Below are 20,066 nucleotides of genomic sequence, written 5' to 3'. Positions count from 1 at the left end.
ACTTTAATCAGTTTAAAGTTTTTTTTTTTAATAACTTTTTGTTTCTTTCCATGAGAGAACATCAGAACAATCCACAAACAGATGACAAAAAACAAAAAAACTTTGTCTCCTTAAAAACAGAAAAATAAAAACAATCATCAGAGATGTTCCCATCTTGCAGTGACAGGTTGAAAAATGGCAAAAGTAAAAGGCGACACAAGTTACCAAAGTGCCAAAGCGGACAATCCTTCCCTCCCACTCCCCACAAAACAAAATTACACTTTCAGTCTGAAGCTGAGGAAACTTTTCCACAAAACAGCCACAGAGAAGGAAAAGAACAGAGTAAATAAGCAGGGGATAAAACTACCTTTGTACAAAAATAGATCTTTTTCCCAAGTGATTTTTTTTCTTCTTTTTTTTTATAAACTAGAACATTTAACCGTTTATGCCACAAACAAAGCAGTGATTGTGTCACAAGCTCAGCTTTTCCTGATTACACGTTTTCAACATACATTTGCTAAGCAACATATACATTTAGGAGAGTTTAAATTTTTTTTTTTAAGTTTTATTTTTGCCTCTCCTGATTTTTCGAGGTCACAGAAAACGGCTTAAGCTGGTTTCTTTTTGAGTTCAGAGCTGCTGCGCTTCTGCTGGTGGATTATTGTGTTTTTTATTTTTTTATTTTGTTTTTAATAAAAGTTACAATCCAACCCTCCCCACCCGTATTTGTGATAATAAAAACACCTTTAAACTCCCACAGCTTAGGAAAATTCAGATTTTTTTTTATTTTTTCAGTTTTGGAATATTCAATGAGTTGATCTGCTGATATATATTTATAAATATATACAAATATACATATTAACAAAATATAGCTTTATGTTATAAAGCATCCGTTTAGGTTTTCATTCTATGTGGACAATTATTTCCTTTTCTTTTCCCACATCTGTCAATTTCCTGCAGGGGGCGTGAACTTTTGCACGTCACACACTTTATATGGCTTTTACATGATTGCTTCCAATCTTCGGCGAGTCAGCCAGAAACGAAGAGGATGTTCGTATTTCTTTTTAATATTTGGGGAAACAAATCTTTGACTGTTTGAAACGAGCTTTTCTTGATTAAAAAAAAATAATCAAAACAGAGCATATTCTGCATCGGGGAAACAAATATGTTCTCCCAGAATATAAATACTGTAAACTGAGCCCAAGCTGGCAGGTAATACTGTCACCTGGATAGGATGCAAAAACACACAAACCACCGTGCTTAAGTTCATTTTAGCAATAAACACCACGCTGATGGGTTAAGCTGAAGGTATTGCTACTTTTCTCATTGCTACTTTTCTGCTCGGCGCGGAGCATCTGTGACAATTAGAAAGCTGTGACAAAGTGCCTTCCTTCTGTTTGTCCATTTAAATACTTCTAGAAAACAATTTCAAGTAATGTTGCAGCGCTGCTTCTCTTCCGCCAGAGGGAGCTCACGGCACACAAATCACCACACGCTCGAGGTAAATCGTGACTTCCAGCACATTTCACATCCATCACATCTGACTTTTCCGAGCTGGCTTTTCAACAGAGGGAATAACTGGAAACAATTTCACAAGATGGAACAACATCCATCTCGAAATAGTGAGAAAAAAAAAAAAACAGATTTAAGCACATATTCTACCGTTGGTGATTTATGTATAAATTCTCTGCGGAGTCTTTGTGGGGCTACTGGAAAAGTATGGAAATGTCATAGTGCTTAAATATGTAATTATATGAGAAAGAAAACTAGTAAAACATAAGAGAAAGGGAGCAATGAAAGCGGTCAATATCCGGCAGCTTTCAGCTCATAGAGTTCTATTTCTTTTGTACTCATTTCTTCTATATTTTACTTTTCACATTATATGTTCTGGGCAGTAAAGAGGGAACAGGGAATATTGGTGAGCTGTTCCAGCCAGCTTCTACAATGGGGCCCACGTGGGTAAGCTGGAAAAAGGGCCCCAAATAGGATTGTCACTGGGTTACATAACAACCCCATGTCAAAGGCCTGCATAGGTTGATGTAGGGACAAGATGTGATAATCAATTCAGACCGATTTTCTAAGAATTCATGTCAGAGCCAAAACCAAAGTCCACTTAATACCAGCAGAGGCGATGCAAACATGTATATGGGGCCCTTATGCAGTGGGGAAGGTCCAAACTGAGAAGCTGTTTGGTTTTTAACAAACTAAAATTGAGTTTAGGTTCCATGAAACATCAGTTAGTTAACATACCATCGTTAGAACTGTTTGAAAGTTTTTAAATAGATTTAGTTACAATTTTATTCTGCTACGAAATGACAATTTCTATTATTTTGTGCGTTGCAAGATGCTATAAATAGCATCCATGAGGTGAAAAGTGAATTGCTGTCAAGAAGCCAAGACTTGTTTGCTCGTGTTGCCTTAGAAATCTCAGCGGTTGATAAAAACAGTCATTGCTTAGGTTTGTTCTGACTTACCGTTTCCAGACAGTCAGGAGTCGTGTGAATAAGTTTGGCGATTCGTAGTTTGCGAGATTTTCTGGTAGATTTATGGTGCGTTCCATTTACCTTGAGAGGTGAAATTTTCATGGATGTAAGAATTTGATCAGATTAAACTTTTCTAGTTAGAAAACCAAACTGAGTCAAGCATGGCATACCAGCGAAAGTTACAGAAAAAACATTAGAAAAGTGAAAAATCAATTTATAACAAACTTCTCTTGACGTAAACAACAGCTGTATTGAATTTTTCGGTTGGGGTTAGTGATAAACCTCAGTTTCTGAGCATAATTCTCAGTTTTTCCGGCAAAAAACTCAGAAATTCTGCAATTCAAGTGGAACTAAAATGTCCCGTTAGCTAACATTTAAGGCAAACTGTTTGTAATTCCTAGTTTAGCTAGTCGATTCATGCTTTGCTCTATTTTCCACAGGACCCAGAACTTAATAGGCACAAATAATTATGGTGTAATTTCTAACTTAACTGCAAGTTAGACCAACCTATAGCTACAAGTAGCAATAAAACCCCTAAATAATTCATTTCTCAGTGTCATGCATTCAAGCAGTGAAGCCAAACATTGTACATTGTTATAAGTGATGCCATATTATTGACAGAAAAGACTTTTTAAAGTGAAAAAAAAAAAAGTTTAGCTAATTTCTTCCAACTTGGAAAATTTGACTTCCAAGCACAAATGGAACGCACCGATGATTTCAACTAATATGCTGAGCCGCTAATGGCTAAAGCTCATCTGTTCAGCTACCAACTTGGTTTATCTGAAGGTGATTAAACCAGATTAAAGTGAGTATCAATTTCCGAATAATAGAGACCCCCACCTCCCAAACATTTACTCTCGTTAAGCCGCTCTGCAGACAGTCTTTGGACATGAACACTATGCATAGTTTTGCAGCAGCTGCAGCATTTAGAGAAAAGCAGGAAAAGAAGAAAAACAAGAAAAAGAATGCGGACACAAAACACGTTTACACATAAAGACCTTTAACATTTCAGTTCAACTTAAATGTCACTTGGTTGTCCAGAGAAGTGCACAGAGTGAATGTGTGTGTGTGTGTGTGTGTGTGTTCTTTTCAGGAGGAAAAGTACTGAGGCGTTCTGGAACGGGACAGTGCCAAACTCCGCTGCAGAGGTCGATCACATCAACATCCGCTCTCCATGGAGAAACCCAACTACACTGTCATGAGGTTAAGTGCCAAGTAACAAACAAACAAACAAACAAACACATAATGGCTCTGCCACAACAAACAAGCGCTCCTTCCCGTATACTCTAAAGCCTACACGAGTGTATGGAAACAGAGGTATTTGTGCATTACTGAAAATAAGGTCAATACTGTCGTAGCTTTCAGTACAGGTAGATATGAGGTGTTGGAAAGAAAGACGTGATGCCTGCTGCTGCAGCGAGCAGAGGGGTTTCTGAGCGTGGAGGTGTGTCTGCCTGGCAGAAATTAGCATGAAATGTGAGGCAGAGAGAGAGAGAGAGAGAGAGAGAGAGAGAGAGAGAGAGAGAGAGAGAGAGAGAGAGAGAGAGAGGACTACGAGGAGCTCAGAGTCTGACAGAACGATGACATTTCCTCTTGTGTGGGACTGTGTGTTGAGGCAAAAAAAGATAAAATAAAATAAAGTCTGAAAAAAGTAGACGTGTCGTCCCTGCACCTGCTGGAGCATCCACCGACGCCCAAGTCTCATAAAGCTAATTTACATCAGTTTACGGGCACAGAGAGTTACAGAGATTGTACTAAACAGGGTTTCCCCAAGTCATTCTGAGTACTTGAGGGTGGATTTGTGGACTGCTGAGACGTCCTTCCCCAACGCCGCACAGTGCTGGTACAGTAAGACATGGTCGGCTCTGTTGGAATTGGCCAGAGACCTGAGGTTTGTGAGAACTTGCCCTCCTGTTAAGCCACTTCTGAGTTCTACGCCGGCAAGCTCACTCTTCCAAAAAAAAACAAAAAAAAAAAAACACCTGGTGCAAGACCTGACATGTTCAGTCAGGTTGAAGAGACGAGTTTCTTTGCGATGATGTGTTGTTGTTGTTGTTTTTCCCCAAGCTGTCCAGTCCTGAAAAGCAAAAGCAGGCTCAGATCCCAGATGAAACATCCCAGATGAAACATCCCAGAGGTTCCACAGAAGGTGCGATTGTCCCGATCACAACGCCTGTGACATCTGAGCACTGTGGGGGTTGAAATCCTGATCGTCTCTGCTGCTGTTTTCTCATCGGGGGGACGGGGGGATCCGACAAGCAAAGACGGAAACCATGGCTCAGTATGTCTATGTCCTCGTTTCAGTCCCATCTCATCACTTACGTTGATGGTGTTTTATATATTCATATATATATATAGATATTTTTTCTTATTTATATATTTTACAAGGTATAAAAGAGACCCATATTCATGATGGATTCCTCGTGTTGAAACACTTCAGAGAGTTGGTGAGCAGAGAAGATGGATGGAGGGACAAAAGCAAGAAGGAGATGTTCGTTTGTGTTGTCTATTTTTCTTAAGTCTGCCCTTTTCTAGATGGATCCAAGGCAGCTGGGCTGATGCATGTTGGGGGTTTAAGTGTGGGAGGGGGTGGGGGCATGAGGCTGAGGGTCAGGAGGGGTCACTCCTATTATGTCATTTGATGAGGAGCTTCTAGCATCTCCATGAGGAAGGTGTCGATGGGTGTGTCGCCAATCAGCTTGAAGAAGAAAAGGTGCTCCAAACACTTGAGCCCGATGGAGCGCAGCGCTGGTAACCGTAGCAACAGCTTAGCGAACCTGTTCAGAAATCATACAAAAAAAAAAATTTATATATATATGTATATATATATATATATATATATATATATATATATATATATATATATATATATATATATATATATATATATATATATATATATGTGTGTGTGTGTATGTTACATTTCACCGTATTAATTTCCAATCTTCCTTTCATAAAGTCTGCTAGTAAACAACCGCACATAAATACCTCATGAAAGGAAGATGTCATCTGCATAACGCAGAACATCTGATAGTGTTTATGATTCTCTGGCTGCTCTTTAGTCTCACCTGCCCGGCTGCTCGGGGTATTTCTGTTTGCAGTAAGCCTCTAAAGACGCGTAGACTTTCTCTCTCAGAGCTTCAACCTCACCTGGGTTGGACAAACCTTTAGAGTCTGTAAACACACAAGAAGAAATGAGCCGGCTCAGATCAGACCTCACTGCAGTCAAAACGCATTTCCTCATTTTCTTACGTCCTTCTGAAGGTCGTGCCAAAAGAGGAAGTTGATTAAATTAATGTTTATTTAAAAAAAAAAAAAGAAAATACATGGAAATCCATTAAGTTTATATATATGTACAAAACCATATATATTATTCAATTATATTTTGTGTTAATTTTCTGATAAAACTCACAAAATTGTCTGAATAATGTTGTAGTCCTGTGTTTATTGTACTAAGTGCTAAATAATATTTATTATATAGACAAGAATATTGGTCTGCTGTTGGACCAATCAAATAATAGTATTTCATGATGGACTGAAATATCAAACAAAACTAATATAAAATTTAATGGTGAATAATTTAGGTTTTTCTTTTAATTTAACAATTTATTGCATATTTTAAGTTTACGTGTTAAAAAAATAATTGTAATTTTTACTTATATCTTTATTTAAACTATTACTGGACAAAGGAACTAATGGCTCTCGAACATTAAATGAAATTGCAACACAGGCTTCAAAAGAGCCTCAAAACTAAAATAACACAGAAAAGGACAATGAGTCATGGCAACACATTTTGTGATAATGCAGTGACAAACAGTGTTTAGCGAATTAAGTTATATTTATTTGCTTCTACAAAGCGCTGTGATTTTCCCAGACAGTCAGGATGTGACTTCCACATTAAGCTTTAACCCTGTGAGCTCAGTCCAGGCCCGGTCCGGTCAGGCCCGGTCCGGGTTGGCCCAATTAAGGCTGCGCTAATTTAGGCTCAACAGAAAGACACTGGAAAACAAACAAGTCATTGATGAACGTTTCAGCTCGACAAAGCGCTGCACTTTTAATAATGGCTGGACTAGTTCGCATGGTGTGGGAAAGGAACGACTGAGGGCCCCTGTTAGCGTCACCCCCCCCCTACGCCCCCAGATAGCCCGAATCTCGCAAACCCGCTAATTAACGGGAGTCGGGCAGCAAAGCAAACCGAGGCCAGTGAACCTCCTGGATGCGGCTGGAACCACATGAACATAAGGGGATCAGCCCGTCTGGGGCTAGCAGATCCACTGTGGCCCCCGGAGGGACCAGGGAGGCCCCCGTACCGAGTCATTTAACACCCTGACTCACATTAACAGGAAGCTTCGGTAAACATGGATGACATTTGGCCTGATAAGGTTGTGTGACACATGCTGAACCTCAAACCAGGAGTTTTTTCCCCCCCTCATCTTTGACACAAACTTTACAGGAAAATACAAAAAGTAAACAATATAGAAGCTTCTACATGAGTTAAAATAAAGAGAAAAGAACAACGTACTACTTGGATGAATGGATGGACAGAATATATATATATATATATATATATATATATATATATATATATATATGTTTGCAGTTTTCTTTATGGACAATTGGCTTCTTTCAGTATTTATAGGTGACCAGAAATCAACTCTGACCTCCAAACCTACACATTCATCAATAAGAAATGACTCCAAGCTCTAGAGATGAACTGCTGTTGTGTCTGCATACAGGAGGACTTGGGAAAAAAAAGAATCCGAAATCTTATCTCTAGGCTGTCCTGGCGGAGAATATTATTTATTTTTATCCATCAAGGTAACTCCTGGAGAACTCTTTGGAGCACCACCGTGTCCTAAAAGTTTACAGAAAACTTGACAAGCAGAGGATGAAATGAAAATAATGTTTGCTTGCACAGAAAATGAGCGGTGTTCTTTGTGGGAAACAAGAAAGAGAGATGTTCTTTTCAAGGTGCACAGTCCGAACTGAAAAATAAAAAAATGGAAAAACCTTCAGAAAGTTGGGAAAACAAGTCAAGAGCATGTCCAAATATCATAAAAACAGTTTGACTGTCGGAAGCAAAATACAAAGGAATAATGGCTAAATGAAGGCTTTTGGACAGCACTCAGTGTATGAATAAATACAGAGCTCCTGCGCCCTGTTATTACCCTCTTTAGAAGCATAACTGGGTTTTTCATGCTCCTCCTTTATAACCCTCACTTTGCAGAGCTTTTTCAAAGCTCCAGCTGAAAGTGAAACTTGCTCATGATTGTTACCTGGGTTGAAAAGGACGATGGCTCGGAGGCAGCCCAGCTCAGTCTTATCCATCTGCATGTCTCTCATCTTTGACACCAGCTCTGTGAGCACCCTGAACACAAGACAAGACAGGAGCCAGATGAGATTAAATATATATATAAAATAAAGGCAGATCTGTGGTTTTTCAAAGACTTTTTTTTTTTTCTTGGCTACTGTTTTATGTCAAACAACCAAACAAGAACCAGAAAAGTTCACATCACAGAAAACCGCTTGACTGTAATTGGTACATTTTTTTTTTTTTTTTTTTTTTGCTGCTAACTGCTCTTCAAGTTAATTATCCCGACTGGTATATTAAAAATATGTTTTCAAACCACTAAGCAGCTCACATCTGTTTAAAAATAAACGCACACGAACGCACTGCGAGGCACCGTCAGATCAGTGGAAAACTTTACAGCCCTACAGAGCAATTATATTTAGTTCGTGGTTTTCATACAGAAAAGAGCCGCAGAGTAAACACAAGCTGTAACCCGACACCAGCACGCCCACCGTCTGCGCGTGACATCACAGGGTGGGTTTGCCCGAACTCCTCACCCCTCTCTGACGGGGTCACACCCTCGCCGTGCCGCCTGCTCTTACTCTCTCCTCTCGCTTCCCTTTTCTTTCAGGCCCTCAGGATTGTTAAGTCAGTTGTGACTCACTGCTAATTTAATTTGCTCCGAGGAGGAACGACAGAGCCAAAAGAGGAAAGAAAAAAAGAGACTAAAGTGTGTAAGTTAATCAGTCTCTTCATTTGTATGGGGAAAGAGAGAGAAAGGAGTTGATAAGGAAGCATAATCTGTGCTCTGGATCTTAATACTTGCCACAGTTAATGCAGAGACGGAAAATGTCCTGTGGCTCAACAACTGGCCTGTTGACAGCAGCTGTCTGTCCTCTGCTGTCTCCAGCTCACTGCTCATTTACCTCAGAAATAACCCCTAATGAATTATATGGATCGATAAAAAAACGTCTGAACGACTCAGCAGATTAAACGCCGCCCTTCTTTGTCTTTTTGCAGAACCCGACCGCGTCCAAGTTGCAGCTGTCTGATCCAAACGGTTACCGTCAAGAACAAACCAGGAACCAACAGGCTTTTTTTCCAACCACACTTGAATTTTTCAAGAAAAGAAACCAATCTGTCCTCCATAGAAACAATAATCTCCCCTTTGTTAATTCATGAATTAACTGTGCTTAACCAAGTGTTTTGGACAGTTGAACTGAATTTGACCAGTCAAATGACGGCTTGACTGCAGCCAGACCTGTTGAATCACGAAATCGGTTAAACAGAACCAGTCTGACAACATGAAGTGGGCTAAATGAGCTCACCAACTAACCAACAACCACCATTTGTTAAACAGTTCTGTACAAATAAATGTTTTGCAACACAGTGGCGTTTAAAAAACTCAATGTTTTCATCATCAATCCTAAAATAAGTGAGTCAAACAACTCTAAATAAATTAGGGCCGACAACACGACCTAGTGGAACGCCACAGGTTTTAATCAGTCTGGTGGTGATTTGAAATTTAATTTTGCAAAAGAAACCCGTAGCTCAACAAGATAAAAAAAAAAGATAAATTATTTATAAATTAGAAAAATGATATATGTGTTGAAGTGGTTTCTGGGTGAGTTGCGTTTCCATGGTGCATTCATGAAAACTAAGTACCATTTTTGACATGTTTTGGGATACAAGCCTCCCACAGGGAGTCAAACAGAACGTATTGAACCGCCAGCCCTTTTAAAGACGAGAGTCCATCAACAAGACTCCACCCCTAAAAACCTAACACATGACCGCCTCATGAAAAACAGCAGCAGTAGGAATATCCATTGGTTTAGCGTTGGAGGCAAAGCTTGATGCAACAGGAATAAACTAAAAACAAAACTGCAGAAAAAGAAACTTATGAAAACGTAACGCACACAAGCTTTATTAAGTCATTCATGAGAATGGGACAAACTGAACATTTTTACACGGTTCTGAACAAAACTGTACTTTTCACAAAAAAGATGTGTTTTATCCAAACGTCTCACTTCCACTCCACGGCAGTGGGCAGTTTTTGACGCCGACTGAAAGCTGGAGTCGTCTTAGCGATGATCTTACACGCTTAGCCCGGCTCTCCTTTGTGCACTTCTCTAAATTCTTCTTGGCAGAAATGTTTGAAATAGCTCAAACTGCATGAGTGATGTCTGTCAACAGCCTGGTATGTTTTTCTTTTTCTTTTGCTGTGTCACTCAATGATCTTTAGAAGGTTTTCTAAAAGCTCAGTTGATTTCTCATTTTAAAACGTGAACTCTTGTATTAGGTCGACCTACAGAGCGACCTAAAGACCTCCACTTGGGCTAGGTTTTTATTTTCCTGGAGCTCTCTTTTGCTCGATCATGTGACCGTGGCTGGATTTGTTGTCTTCCTGAATCAGTTTTCATTTCCACTTATTGAATACTATCTAGAGTTGTTTAAGGAATGTGTTTTATTCAAGATAATTCTTCTTTCACCGCTTGGATGTTGATTCTGCAGTCAGGAATGTATACGTATATTTGCAACTTTTCCACTTGTGTTACTTCTGCTCAAGTTGCGATGCAGCAGAACTCATGCCATGGACTTATGTGATATCTCAGACAGTCAGTCAGTTCTCTGCCACGCAATGTCAATAACAACCACCAGGGCGGTTCCTGCTTCGCTCCAAACTTGGCTGAGACTGAACTTTGCATGGATTTTTTGACATTTTCTGAAGCAGCTCGGGGTTTTCTCTGAGAGCCCTGATGCACCCAGGTGTAAATATTTAATACAGTGGAGTTAATCAATAATTTCTGTGCTGCTTCACCCTTAGCAAAGCAACCCTGTGGTTTGCAGTCAATGTAATGTTTTCATTGAAGAACCAGAAATGTCATATGCTGTCAAAGAGATGAAATGACTTTACTCAAATGTACTTATTAAAGGCTGGAAACTTCACTTGGTTTTAAAAGCTGCACAGAAAGAGAAAATTTTCACCTTAAGTGAACTTTGTCGACTCCGTCAAAAGAATTCTTGCTACCAGCAAACTTTAGTCATCACATCAAGGTCTTCTAAAGATGCATCTCACAAATTGAAATCTCATTGAAAAGGTAATTTATTCCAGTAATTCAGTTCAAAAAGTGAGACTTTTTTTCTTTTTAAAGATTACTCACAAAGTGAGACACATTTCAAGCACGTTTGATGATCCTGGCTGTGGAAATTTCCGATTGGACCTCAAGCTATCCTCTCCTCTTTCCCCCCAGACTCTGTGTGTAAATGAATTGCAAGCTTTGCTTCCACCAGAAAGACAAGTTTGAACCATATATTATTATATCAAAAACATATTTTAACTTCTGAAATACTAAGATTTTGATTTCACTATTTTTTTACGTGTCTTGCCTCGACCCATTATGCAATTTCTCTAGGTTTAAAAACAAAAAATATAACTCTAACAGACTTTTTAGGACTGCAAAATAGTAACACTGACCTGTCAAAGATGGCTCCCACTCCGGCACTATGGGCGCTGTTGCGATGCACGTGCAGGCCCGTCGCCAACAGAATCCCATCCTTTACTGCGATGGAACGGTGCGAAAATGATGCAATGAGGAGTTCATTCCAACCTGAGATGAGGAGAGGGATCAAGGCAAAGGATAGTTAAAAAAAAAGTGCAAAGAAAAAGGTAAATCCAAGTACAAAAGTTCACACAGCGTTCAAGCAAAATTAAAACGACAACAAAGGCAGAATTCCAATGAATCAATTAAAGCCGAGCCGCAAAAAACCCCGAAGCTCCCTCAAGCGCAAGCATCAGGTTATCACTGAGACATTGGAATCATGCTTTCTAAGGAGACAAGCGTGTAAAAGGGATGAACTGCGCCTGCCATCACAATAAAGACAACAAGCTTGACGTGCCAAGGGGGGCCGGGGGGGGGCTGACAGGGGGGGAGTGGCACAGACGAGAGACGCCGGCGGATGAGGGACGGGGTTCCTTTAACTGTTCTGCCTGGCAACAACTCGCCTCTTCTCCCTACAGTTGAGTTTGGCCATGAGAGGAGCCGATGCGATGCTTTTTTCTGTGACACAGCAGAACTAAAGTGGTTATTTATAGAAAACCTGGGAGACGAGAAGAAGAGACGAGCTGTGCAGAATATCATCTCACTCCAGTTTGGTGAAATCTCTGCATCGTTATATATGTGAAGGCTTGAGGAGCAATCACAGGAAGAGGGGATTTTTTATTTTTTCCCACCCTGTTCGTTTTCTTAGGGATGGACAGATAACATAATGGTGTAATCTGGAGTGACAGGCAAAGAATAAAGGCAATGTGTTGCCGTCCTACTTGTGATGTTGGTGAATGTAGCTGAAGTGACAGATGATTCACTCTGTACTCCAAGTAGCTGCATCGCTAATACTTAGCAGCTAGCTTAAGTCATTTTCCACAAGATGCAAATGGCAACTGGAGGCCTGTCTGTTGATTCAAGCTGGGTTGGTAGAAACAGCTTTTAGCCTGCTTGAAGAGGGATGCACTGAGTGTTGTCTTCTGTATCTATTTTCTTAAAATCACACCATCTGAATCAACCTAAAAAAAAAATAAAAACACAAACTCCAACCCAAACAGAGCCTGTCAACATTTCCCAGTCGAGAACCATGATGTCACACTTGAATCTCGTCTTGGACCCTTTGCACTTGGTTGCAATGCACTCCAGTGACTGATGAAGACTACGGCTTGAAAATACAAACTGTAGCCCGTCATGGGCGACAAGTAAGTCCAAGGTTCCTGAACCAGAGACGCTCCTCTCCAAGAATGTGCCATGAGATTCTGTCCCTGAACCCCACAAACAAGATAGACGAGAACTGGGGAGTCTGGACAGAGTCCAGCTCACGGTGCTGAGGATGTGGGAACAGCTTCTGATTTAATAATATTAGGACCAAATAGCCCTTAACAGGTAATGCATGCCGTTCACAGATCAGCGTAGATCACACCACTGCTAATGCCAGTTGTTGTGAATTAGCCTGAATCAGCTCCCAGGCTTCATGCAGACTGGAATTATTTTGTGCCGTTTGATGCGTATTCCACATGTATCAAAGATCACTGTGGAAGCAACGTTTTTCATAAGAGTCTGAGCAACGTCCCACAGGGATTTAGCAACATATTTCATCATCATGTTGGTCATTCTGTGCGTAAGATCGACTGGCAAACTGGCCTCTTGCCCGATGACCCTGGAGATAGGCAACTCCCCTACTGCAATCTTGCACAATAAACCAGGGAGGTTCATCTAAATATCACAGCTATTGTTGGCAAAAATCATAACATTTAAAGGAAACACAGTTCACCACAGTCTGTCGTAATTTTCTTTAGAACTCCTGAACTCGAGCTCACGTACCTGCTCGTAGCAGGATGACCTGGTCGTCCAGCGGCAGCTCCGAGAAGTGGGGAATCCTCTTGGCCCACTCCACCAGAGTAAAAAGCTGCTTGTCTGCTGCCTGACAGATATTTGTCACTGGGTCGTTGGGCTGCAGGAAAGCACACACACACACACACACACACACACACACACACACACACACACACACACACACACACACACACACACACACACACACACACACACACGAAAAGAAGCACAGGCACAATGAATCGGTGTCATTTTTTTTTTTTTGCGTGTGTGTGTGTGTGTGTGTGTTTTTGTTACGTTGGTGTGTTTTGGCCCAGAGCCTGATCTCGGGATACCTGTGAGCTACCAATCACTGTGCTTTCACACACATAATGACGGCAGCATGAGTGCTACGCTGGGAGTGATAGCCTGTCAAAAGGAAGGCAAGCAGGAAGACAAAACAAACAGTGATTCTGTCCCAGCTTGTGGAGGAAATACCTGCAGAGAGCTGGCGGTGAAAAAACAAGCTTTGCCGAGCGCGCTCCATCTTCGGGGAGCTTTTAGCTGAAACACTATTGGAGAACTAGAAGAGCTCAAGAGGGCCTTCGAGGGGCTCAACTGACACTTTACTACTAAACAAGTCAGAGGGAGCTTTATTGCCAACCAGAAGGGGACTGTAAAATGTGTAACCTACATTATGTGCATAACTCATATCTACCCCTAGTTATTCAGCTAAAAGAGGTTTCAAGATCTCTCGTTTTACCCCCATATAAAAAAAAATAAATCCAAAAGTGGTGCCTATTTTTGTTTTTCTAGTGATTTAAGAGCTCAGAAGATTAACTTGAGGGTAAACATTAATGTGTGTTAAATGATAAAACTAAGCTCCCAGGATTGTGTTGTCTGCTAGGCGTCCTACTGGATTGCGCTTCCAGTGCCAAGAACAAGAACACTGATTAGTTTCTCTTTCTGATAAATAGTGCAGATGAACCAGAATAAAAGCCAGAACAATTTACTGATTTGACTTTATGGGACTCCACAGGCCTCAAGGAGACGCGATCATAAAAGCAGAAAAACAGAAAGATCCTACAGCTCTAAGAAAATGGCTTTCAAAGCCTTTCGTCTCTTCCAGTCCCAAAACGTAACATTTGCAGTAATGTTGCTTAATCGAACGTCGCAGTGCACAGAACTGCGTTGCAATTTTCTAATTACGTCTAAAAAATGTGGTCCTCTTGTTTTTTTTTTTTCTTCAGGTCTACAATCAGTTCATGTTAGCAATTTACAGTCACTAACTACATGAATAAAGGTCATGTCATTGGCTTCCTAAGTATAGAAATTATACAGCATTCAACTTTCACAAGTTTTAAACACAAGATCAATTTTCCTACAAGTAAAAACTTCAGAATTAAGCAGCTGTACATGTCAGCATTTGGTCAAGGAGACCTAAACCACCAAACTCTGGTTGTTCTAACAGGCCAGTGAACCCAAACTTACACAGGTGTTGTAAACATGTCTGACAGAATTGCCAATAACACTTTATTTGACGAGGTGTGCATAAGACTGACATGACAACATGACATAACACCTGTTATGAACATGAAGGAGCCTTTATGAATGTCTGTGACTGTTGTCATAAACTGTCATTTGGTAAATAATGACACTTTTAACGCAAAGTTGCTCTAAAAGTTGCATTGAAAGTCCATTAAAAGTGGAAAACCTGTTTAACCAGAACGTACTCAACATCCTAGGATTCTTAGAGAACATTTCAGCTACCTAAAGTCGTGGAAACATTTTTGAAGACGAAACAAAGAGAATCATTCTTGTTTGCACCAAACCAACATCAAATAGAGCTTCTCATAAAGTGTTCCTGCGCTTTAGATTCAGAGGTACAATATCACGCTCCAAAGGGAATTGCCGCAGAATATTAATGCAACACATGCATACTGTATGACTACTTTGCTGAGATGAAACTCCTTTTGGACATCCTGAACAATACTGTGAGTCTTTGACAAGAAGTTTACCATCATCCCAGGAGTCCAAACCACTGATATGCATATGTATAAACAGGCACACTTTTCCTTTTTGCATAAAATTAAGTCTAGTAAATATTCTTAAACGACGAGTCCCCGTGTGAACTCGCAGTCTGCCGAAGAGAGTCAGTAACTTCTCCCCGACTTCCTAAACCAAATCCCACAGATCGATGCTAAAAGCTGGGAAGATCTTGACATCAACTGCTGCTCTCTAGAGAAGATTAGTTCAAGATGAAGGAGAAAATGCGAATCCTCTGTTCTTAATGTGCAGGCCAAAGGCGACCCAGGCCTCTCTTCCCCGTTCCATCCCAAACAGATTCGTGATGCCTGCAGAGCATTGCAGATGGATATCTGAGATGAATGCATTTATATATATTTTTTATATATATAGAATTTAAACCAGAAACAAAGCTTAAACTGTTCTTGAAACTAAAAGTTGCCTTATTCTCCCAATGGGGCCACAGAGACAACTGGCGTCTTATGAATATTTCAGCATCTGATCTCCGTGGGAAACGATGGACGGTGCAGCTCTGAGCGACGGTTTTCGTGAGCAGCGTTTCCTCTCAGAAACACAAACAGATTGAGCTAATTCCTTCCACAGGGCAGACTGGGCGAAAAACAAAGAAAAAACAAAACAAAAAACAAACAAAAACAAAAAAACGGAGTGGAAGGGAGGGCTCAGATGTGTGCCACCATCAGGCCACCAACCCCCAGTCTCCTCCTCCTCTTCATTAGAATAAGAGTCCCGGGATTCTTGTTAGACACTCCGGGTCTCATGAATGTTGTATGGATATCTTAGCCGTGTTTACACTGACCTTGTTTCTTTGCCTCCGTCGGAGGAGAGGACATGGGAGAGGAGCTTACAGTTTCCTGAGACGATTTACGAGCATCGCGTTACTGTACTTACTGCTCGGGTCGTGGAACTGTATTTGGGATGTTATCAGTCTGCAAGGAAAAGAATCTGCACCGGGCCGGGCCACTGTAACTGTAACCTCACTGTATGGAAACACGGGGCTGGAACTGCAGCCTGCCAAAAGTCCGAAGCGAAGGAGAAATTTGTGTGAAAGATATTTTCCCCGTGACCATAAAACCCGGCTGTGTTTGTTCCAGGCAAATCGAAGGATTTACAGCACACATGCGCTTCATCACCATCATCCCCACTACTTAAGAGAATTGCCAGGCTTGCATACTGTCCTATGAAATTTTCATCACTTGTGGAAGGGTGGAGAAAGATTTCCCTCTCAATTTTTCATTATTCCACTTGAACCAGACTACACCAGCGTGACAAGAGAGGGAAAGCTGAGCTGCAATGAAGATTGAAAAAAAAAATAAATAAATAATGTCCCACTTTTCTAAATTTAAGGGCCATTGCTCTGTTGAAGTCTTAAACCGTCTAACATATTTTGTTAGATAATTTCTCTACAGAGGTCCATTTATTTCTGACCAGCTTCTCTCCCTCTTCTGAGGAAAAGCCTGGAAAAAGCATAATGCTGCCAACACCACATTCGTCCATTTTTGTCACGATTTCATTGATGATTACAAGTGGATGAATGTAAGAACATTCAGAAACTGTGTGTTAATCTACTACATAAAATCCTGAAAAAACGTCAGGTTTTGGGTTGTTTTGTGACAAAATGTGAAAGATTGTTAAGGGAATGAATGTTTTTGAGAGGTGCTTTTAAAAAAAACAACTTTTGCATTAACATTTAAATAAATATATGTACTGTAAGTATTGCAAAGCAGCAGCCTTGAAAAATCAAACATGTAAAAATAAGAGCCTGGACAGCTTTGTATCCATCTCCTGAAGAAGAGATCTCTCCTCTCTTCTCCTCTCCTAGTGAAGGCATATTACTAACGCCTCTTTAACTCCTGTTCTAGGTCACCATGAGATAAACACACTTTCATTCAGCCAGACCAGACCCCAGCCATTAGACAGTGGCAGCGGCCTATTCACAGTGTACACCCCTGACCCGGGCCCTGTGATTAATTATAGCACGGGGCAGCGACTCTCAATGGACACCAGCAGGGGGGGTTGGACGTGGACGTTATTCGGAAAGAAAGGGAAGCCGTGCTGGTCGGGGCCGCCTGGACGCTGAAACTGTGCCAAAAGTGTCGGCTCTCCTTTAGTGAAAGGGTCAGCGGGGCCAAATCAGAGAAACAAAAATCAGGCTGTTTTACTTTTCACCGTTACTTCCATGTTGTTAGCAGAGACGTTGCATAACGAATTCTGAGCTAATGCAAAATGCTCCCGCTTCATGCTGTTAAGCAATGCAATACGTAACATTATTTACGTTTGCGGCTAAAATGTCACATAATACTCAGAATTATGCCATTGGTTTATATGAATTTCCAACAGCAGATGCACGTAAACAGTGAGTGAAACACAGAAACTAACAATGTGTTTAACGCAGAGTTAGCTATATTTAAAACCAAGGCTCAAGTCCTAATCCGGCCTCAAGTGCAGAGATGAAACTAAACACCAGAGTAAGCCGGCTATTTTAAAAGACATTAAGATTTCTGAAATGTACACAATGATGGGAGGAAAAAAACATAAACACCAACTAAGTTTGGTTACAGTGTGGTGCTGCAGTTAAAAACCGTGAACATGCCAGCCAGTAGCATGCCGAGTAGCATTGCACCTTTAGATTTAATGCTTTATGGTTTTGCATGTGGCTAATGCTTCTGCAGAAAACCTGGTGAATCTGTGAATGTGGAACGTCTTATGTAGCCTAAAAAGAATATTGTGCAGCGATGAATATACTCTGCTTTTATTAAAAATGTGATGTTAGGAGTCTAAGTGGACCTGATTAATAATAGGGGGAGCATTATAGAGAAAACTAGAACAAAAGTAGAACTGTTGGGCTTCAGTCTCGTAATTCTGATTGCTACACTGCTGGACGGGACACGGAAAAAATAGAATAAAAGTTCTTTTGCAAGAAGAATTTGGGAGCAGCTTACTTGCTTCCCTATAACGTTTCCGTAGTTTGCTTGTAGGACCATGCTTGCCATTTCTTATTAAATTGCAATATCAAATAATCCCACAGGAGTTTGCTTAAACTTAGAAAGTATATACAGCTTCTAGTTGTGGACAGCTTGCAAAAGTTTCTTTTATCCGTTCAGAAGTCCTCTTGTGTTGGCGCTGGCCAGGCAACAGACGCCGAGGGAGCCAGGATGACTGAGCGCAGACACACTCAGTGCATCACTGAGTCTTCACTGCCAGGCGCTCCCTCCTGAATCCTAACTCCTCCTCTTCCTCCCTTATGTCAACACTCATCTCCTACATTTCCATCTCCCCCCACCAAAATAGTTCCCATTTACTCTCATAACATCCCTCACATTTCTACCTTTACTTCACAGGACATTTCCCTCCCTTCAGAAGCAGATAATTCCCAGAAGCCCTCCCCGCCTCCCTCCCGCCTTCGGGTCCTTTTGGTAAGCTGCAGCGCGGCTCCTCTGCTTTGAATGTTGCAACAGAATTCCAGAAAAAGCAGCGGCTTGTATGTGGGATGCTTTCAGGAACAGTCTGTCTGTTGCAATATTCATCACTCTTTAGTCTCCTCTGTGTCAAAGACGGTCCGACTGATACCGGGAGCAGGAAGAAGGAAGCTCGCAGCTGAATAAAGAAAGTGAGCAGCTAAACCCGCGTTCTGAAGCAAACCCATCCAACACCAGATAAAAAAAACATATAAAACAAAAACAAAAACATTTGTAGCATATGAAATATTAATTATATACAAGTAACAATGCCAAAAAAGCTATTTTCTCTCCTAAGTTTACTCGTTTTGCACTTAGAACAAGGCAAAGCTAAAAAAGATCAGAACTATAAAAAGAAGAAATATTTTTTGAACATTTTGCCACAGATGGAAAAGCTCTATAGATGATTCTAAAATATAAGTTACATCTTCAAGTTCATGCAAAAAAGGATAAAATTAGGATATTGTATAAAATCTATTATTTTCCACAGGCTTAGAAATGCTTCTGTTTAAAAACGTTTACAAACATCCCTTATACTGTTTGTGTGGTTAAAAGAACTTAATGAAATATCAGATAAAGTGGCAGGGAGGCAGTTTTATTCCAGAGTATAATAATGTGGTGTTGTCCCTCCCCCACTTGTTGCTCTGCACTGCTGGTTGAAAAATATTTGGGCCTCAACTATTCCCCAGATGAAAACAAAGAAAACTGGCTAATGTAAAGATAAGAAGCTTGACGGCCAAAAGGATGAGTAATTTGGCCTTGTTGATAACTGCTTCAAAAACAAACTACTCAGAAAGGAAATGAGGAGGGGACAATTTTAAAAATCCCCGACATTAGAAACTAAAGTAGACACACAGAGAACCAGGAAGCGCCACTGACGACTTATTCTCTGCCACATTTACACATTTTAACCACACAAACAGCATAAGGGACGTTTGTAAAAGTAGATGTTGAAATAAGACCTAGTCTAACTTAAGCAACCAGGATCAAATGGAAGTTGGATATTTTGACATAAATCAAAAGAAAAAAAAGCTCTTGCTGTTGTAATGCTGTTTTACAAAGTCTAGATAGTGTGGAGAAACTTGGAAAACTTAGCAGTTAATATGTTAATATTTGATAATTGCTCTTGGAGGAGACTGCAGAGAGAACACAGAACAAGAATCCAGAATCCGATACCCGAACCTCAGACCAGCAGCTTCATGACGGCTAAAACTTTCCAGAGGAATAAACTCCATGCAGGAGTCTCTGCAGAGGTTCAGGAACGGGCTGCTCCTCTCTCAAACTTAGTAGCTGAAGTTTCTACTTCAGTATTTCTCTCTGCTTCTTTATTGAGTGACTTCTCAGTGCAGACAGAAAATACCTACAGGAGAGACTGAAACGCAGCCTTCACCTCTACAGGAGCTGCATACATTACAATTTATTTGACTAAATCTGTAGAAAAATATGGTAATAAAAC

General features: G+C 40.6%; 1 protein-coding gene across 2 annotated transcripts in view; it reads right to left on the bottom strand.

Moving 5' to 3' along the window:
• Positions 1-2: 2 nt before the first annotated feature.
• rxraa (retinoid X receptor, alpha a) overlaps positions 3-20,066 on the bottom strand; it is a 125,150-nt gene continuing 105,086 nt past the window's right edge. For both annotated transcript variants that reach the window (XM_088011046.1, XM_088011047.1), the window contains exons 7-11: positions 13,119-13,248; positions 11,228-11,360; positions 7,739-7,830; positions 5,531-5,636; positions 3-5,239 (exon numbers count right to left, since the gene is read on the bottom strand). In XM_088011046.1, the coding sequence (XP_087867172.1) occupies positions 5,092-5,239; positions 5,531-5,636; positions 7,739-7,830; positions 11,228-11,360; positions 13,119-13,248 (609 nt within the window). In that variant the 3' untranslated portion in view covers positions 3-5,091. The remainder of the gene's footprint in view (positions 5,240-5,530; positions 5,637-7,738; positions 7,831-11,227; positions 11,361-13,118; positions 13,249-20,066) is intronic.

The sequence above is a fragment of the Poecilia mexicana genome, unplaced genomic scaffold, assembly GCF_051168715.1.
Source record: "Poecilia mexicana isolate PSO_F unplaced genomic scaffold, ASM5116871v1 scaffold_12, whole genome shotgun sequence".
NCBI classification, from domain to species: Eukaryota; Metazoa; Chordata; class Actinopteri; order Cyprinodontiformes; family Poeciliidae; genus Poecilia; species Poecilia mexicana.
Note: the sequence above shows the minus strand (reverse complement) of the source record. Positions and strands in the feature narration are given on the sequence as shown.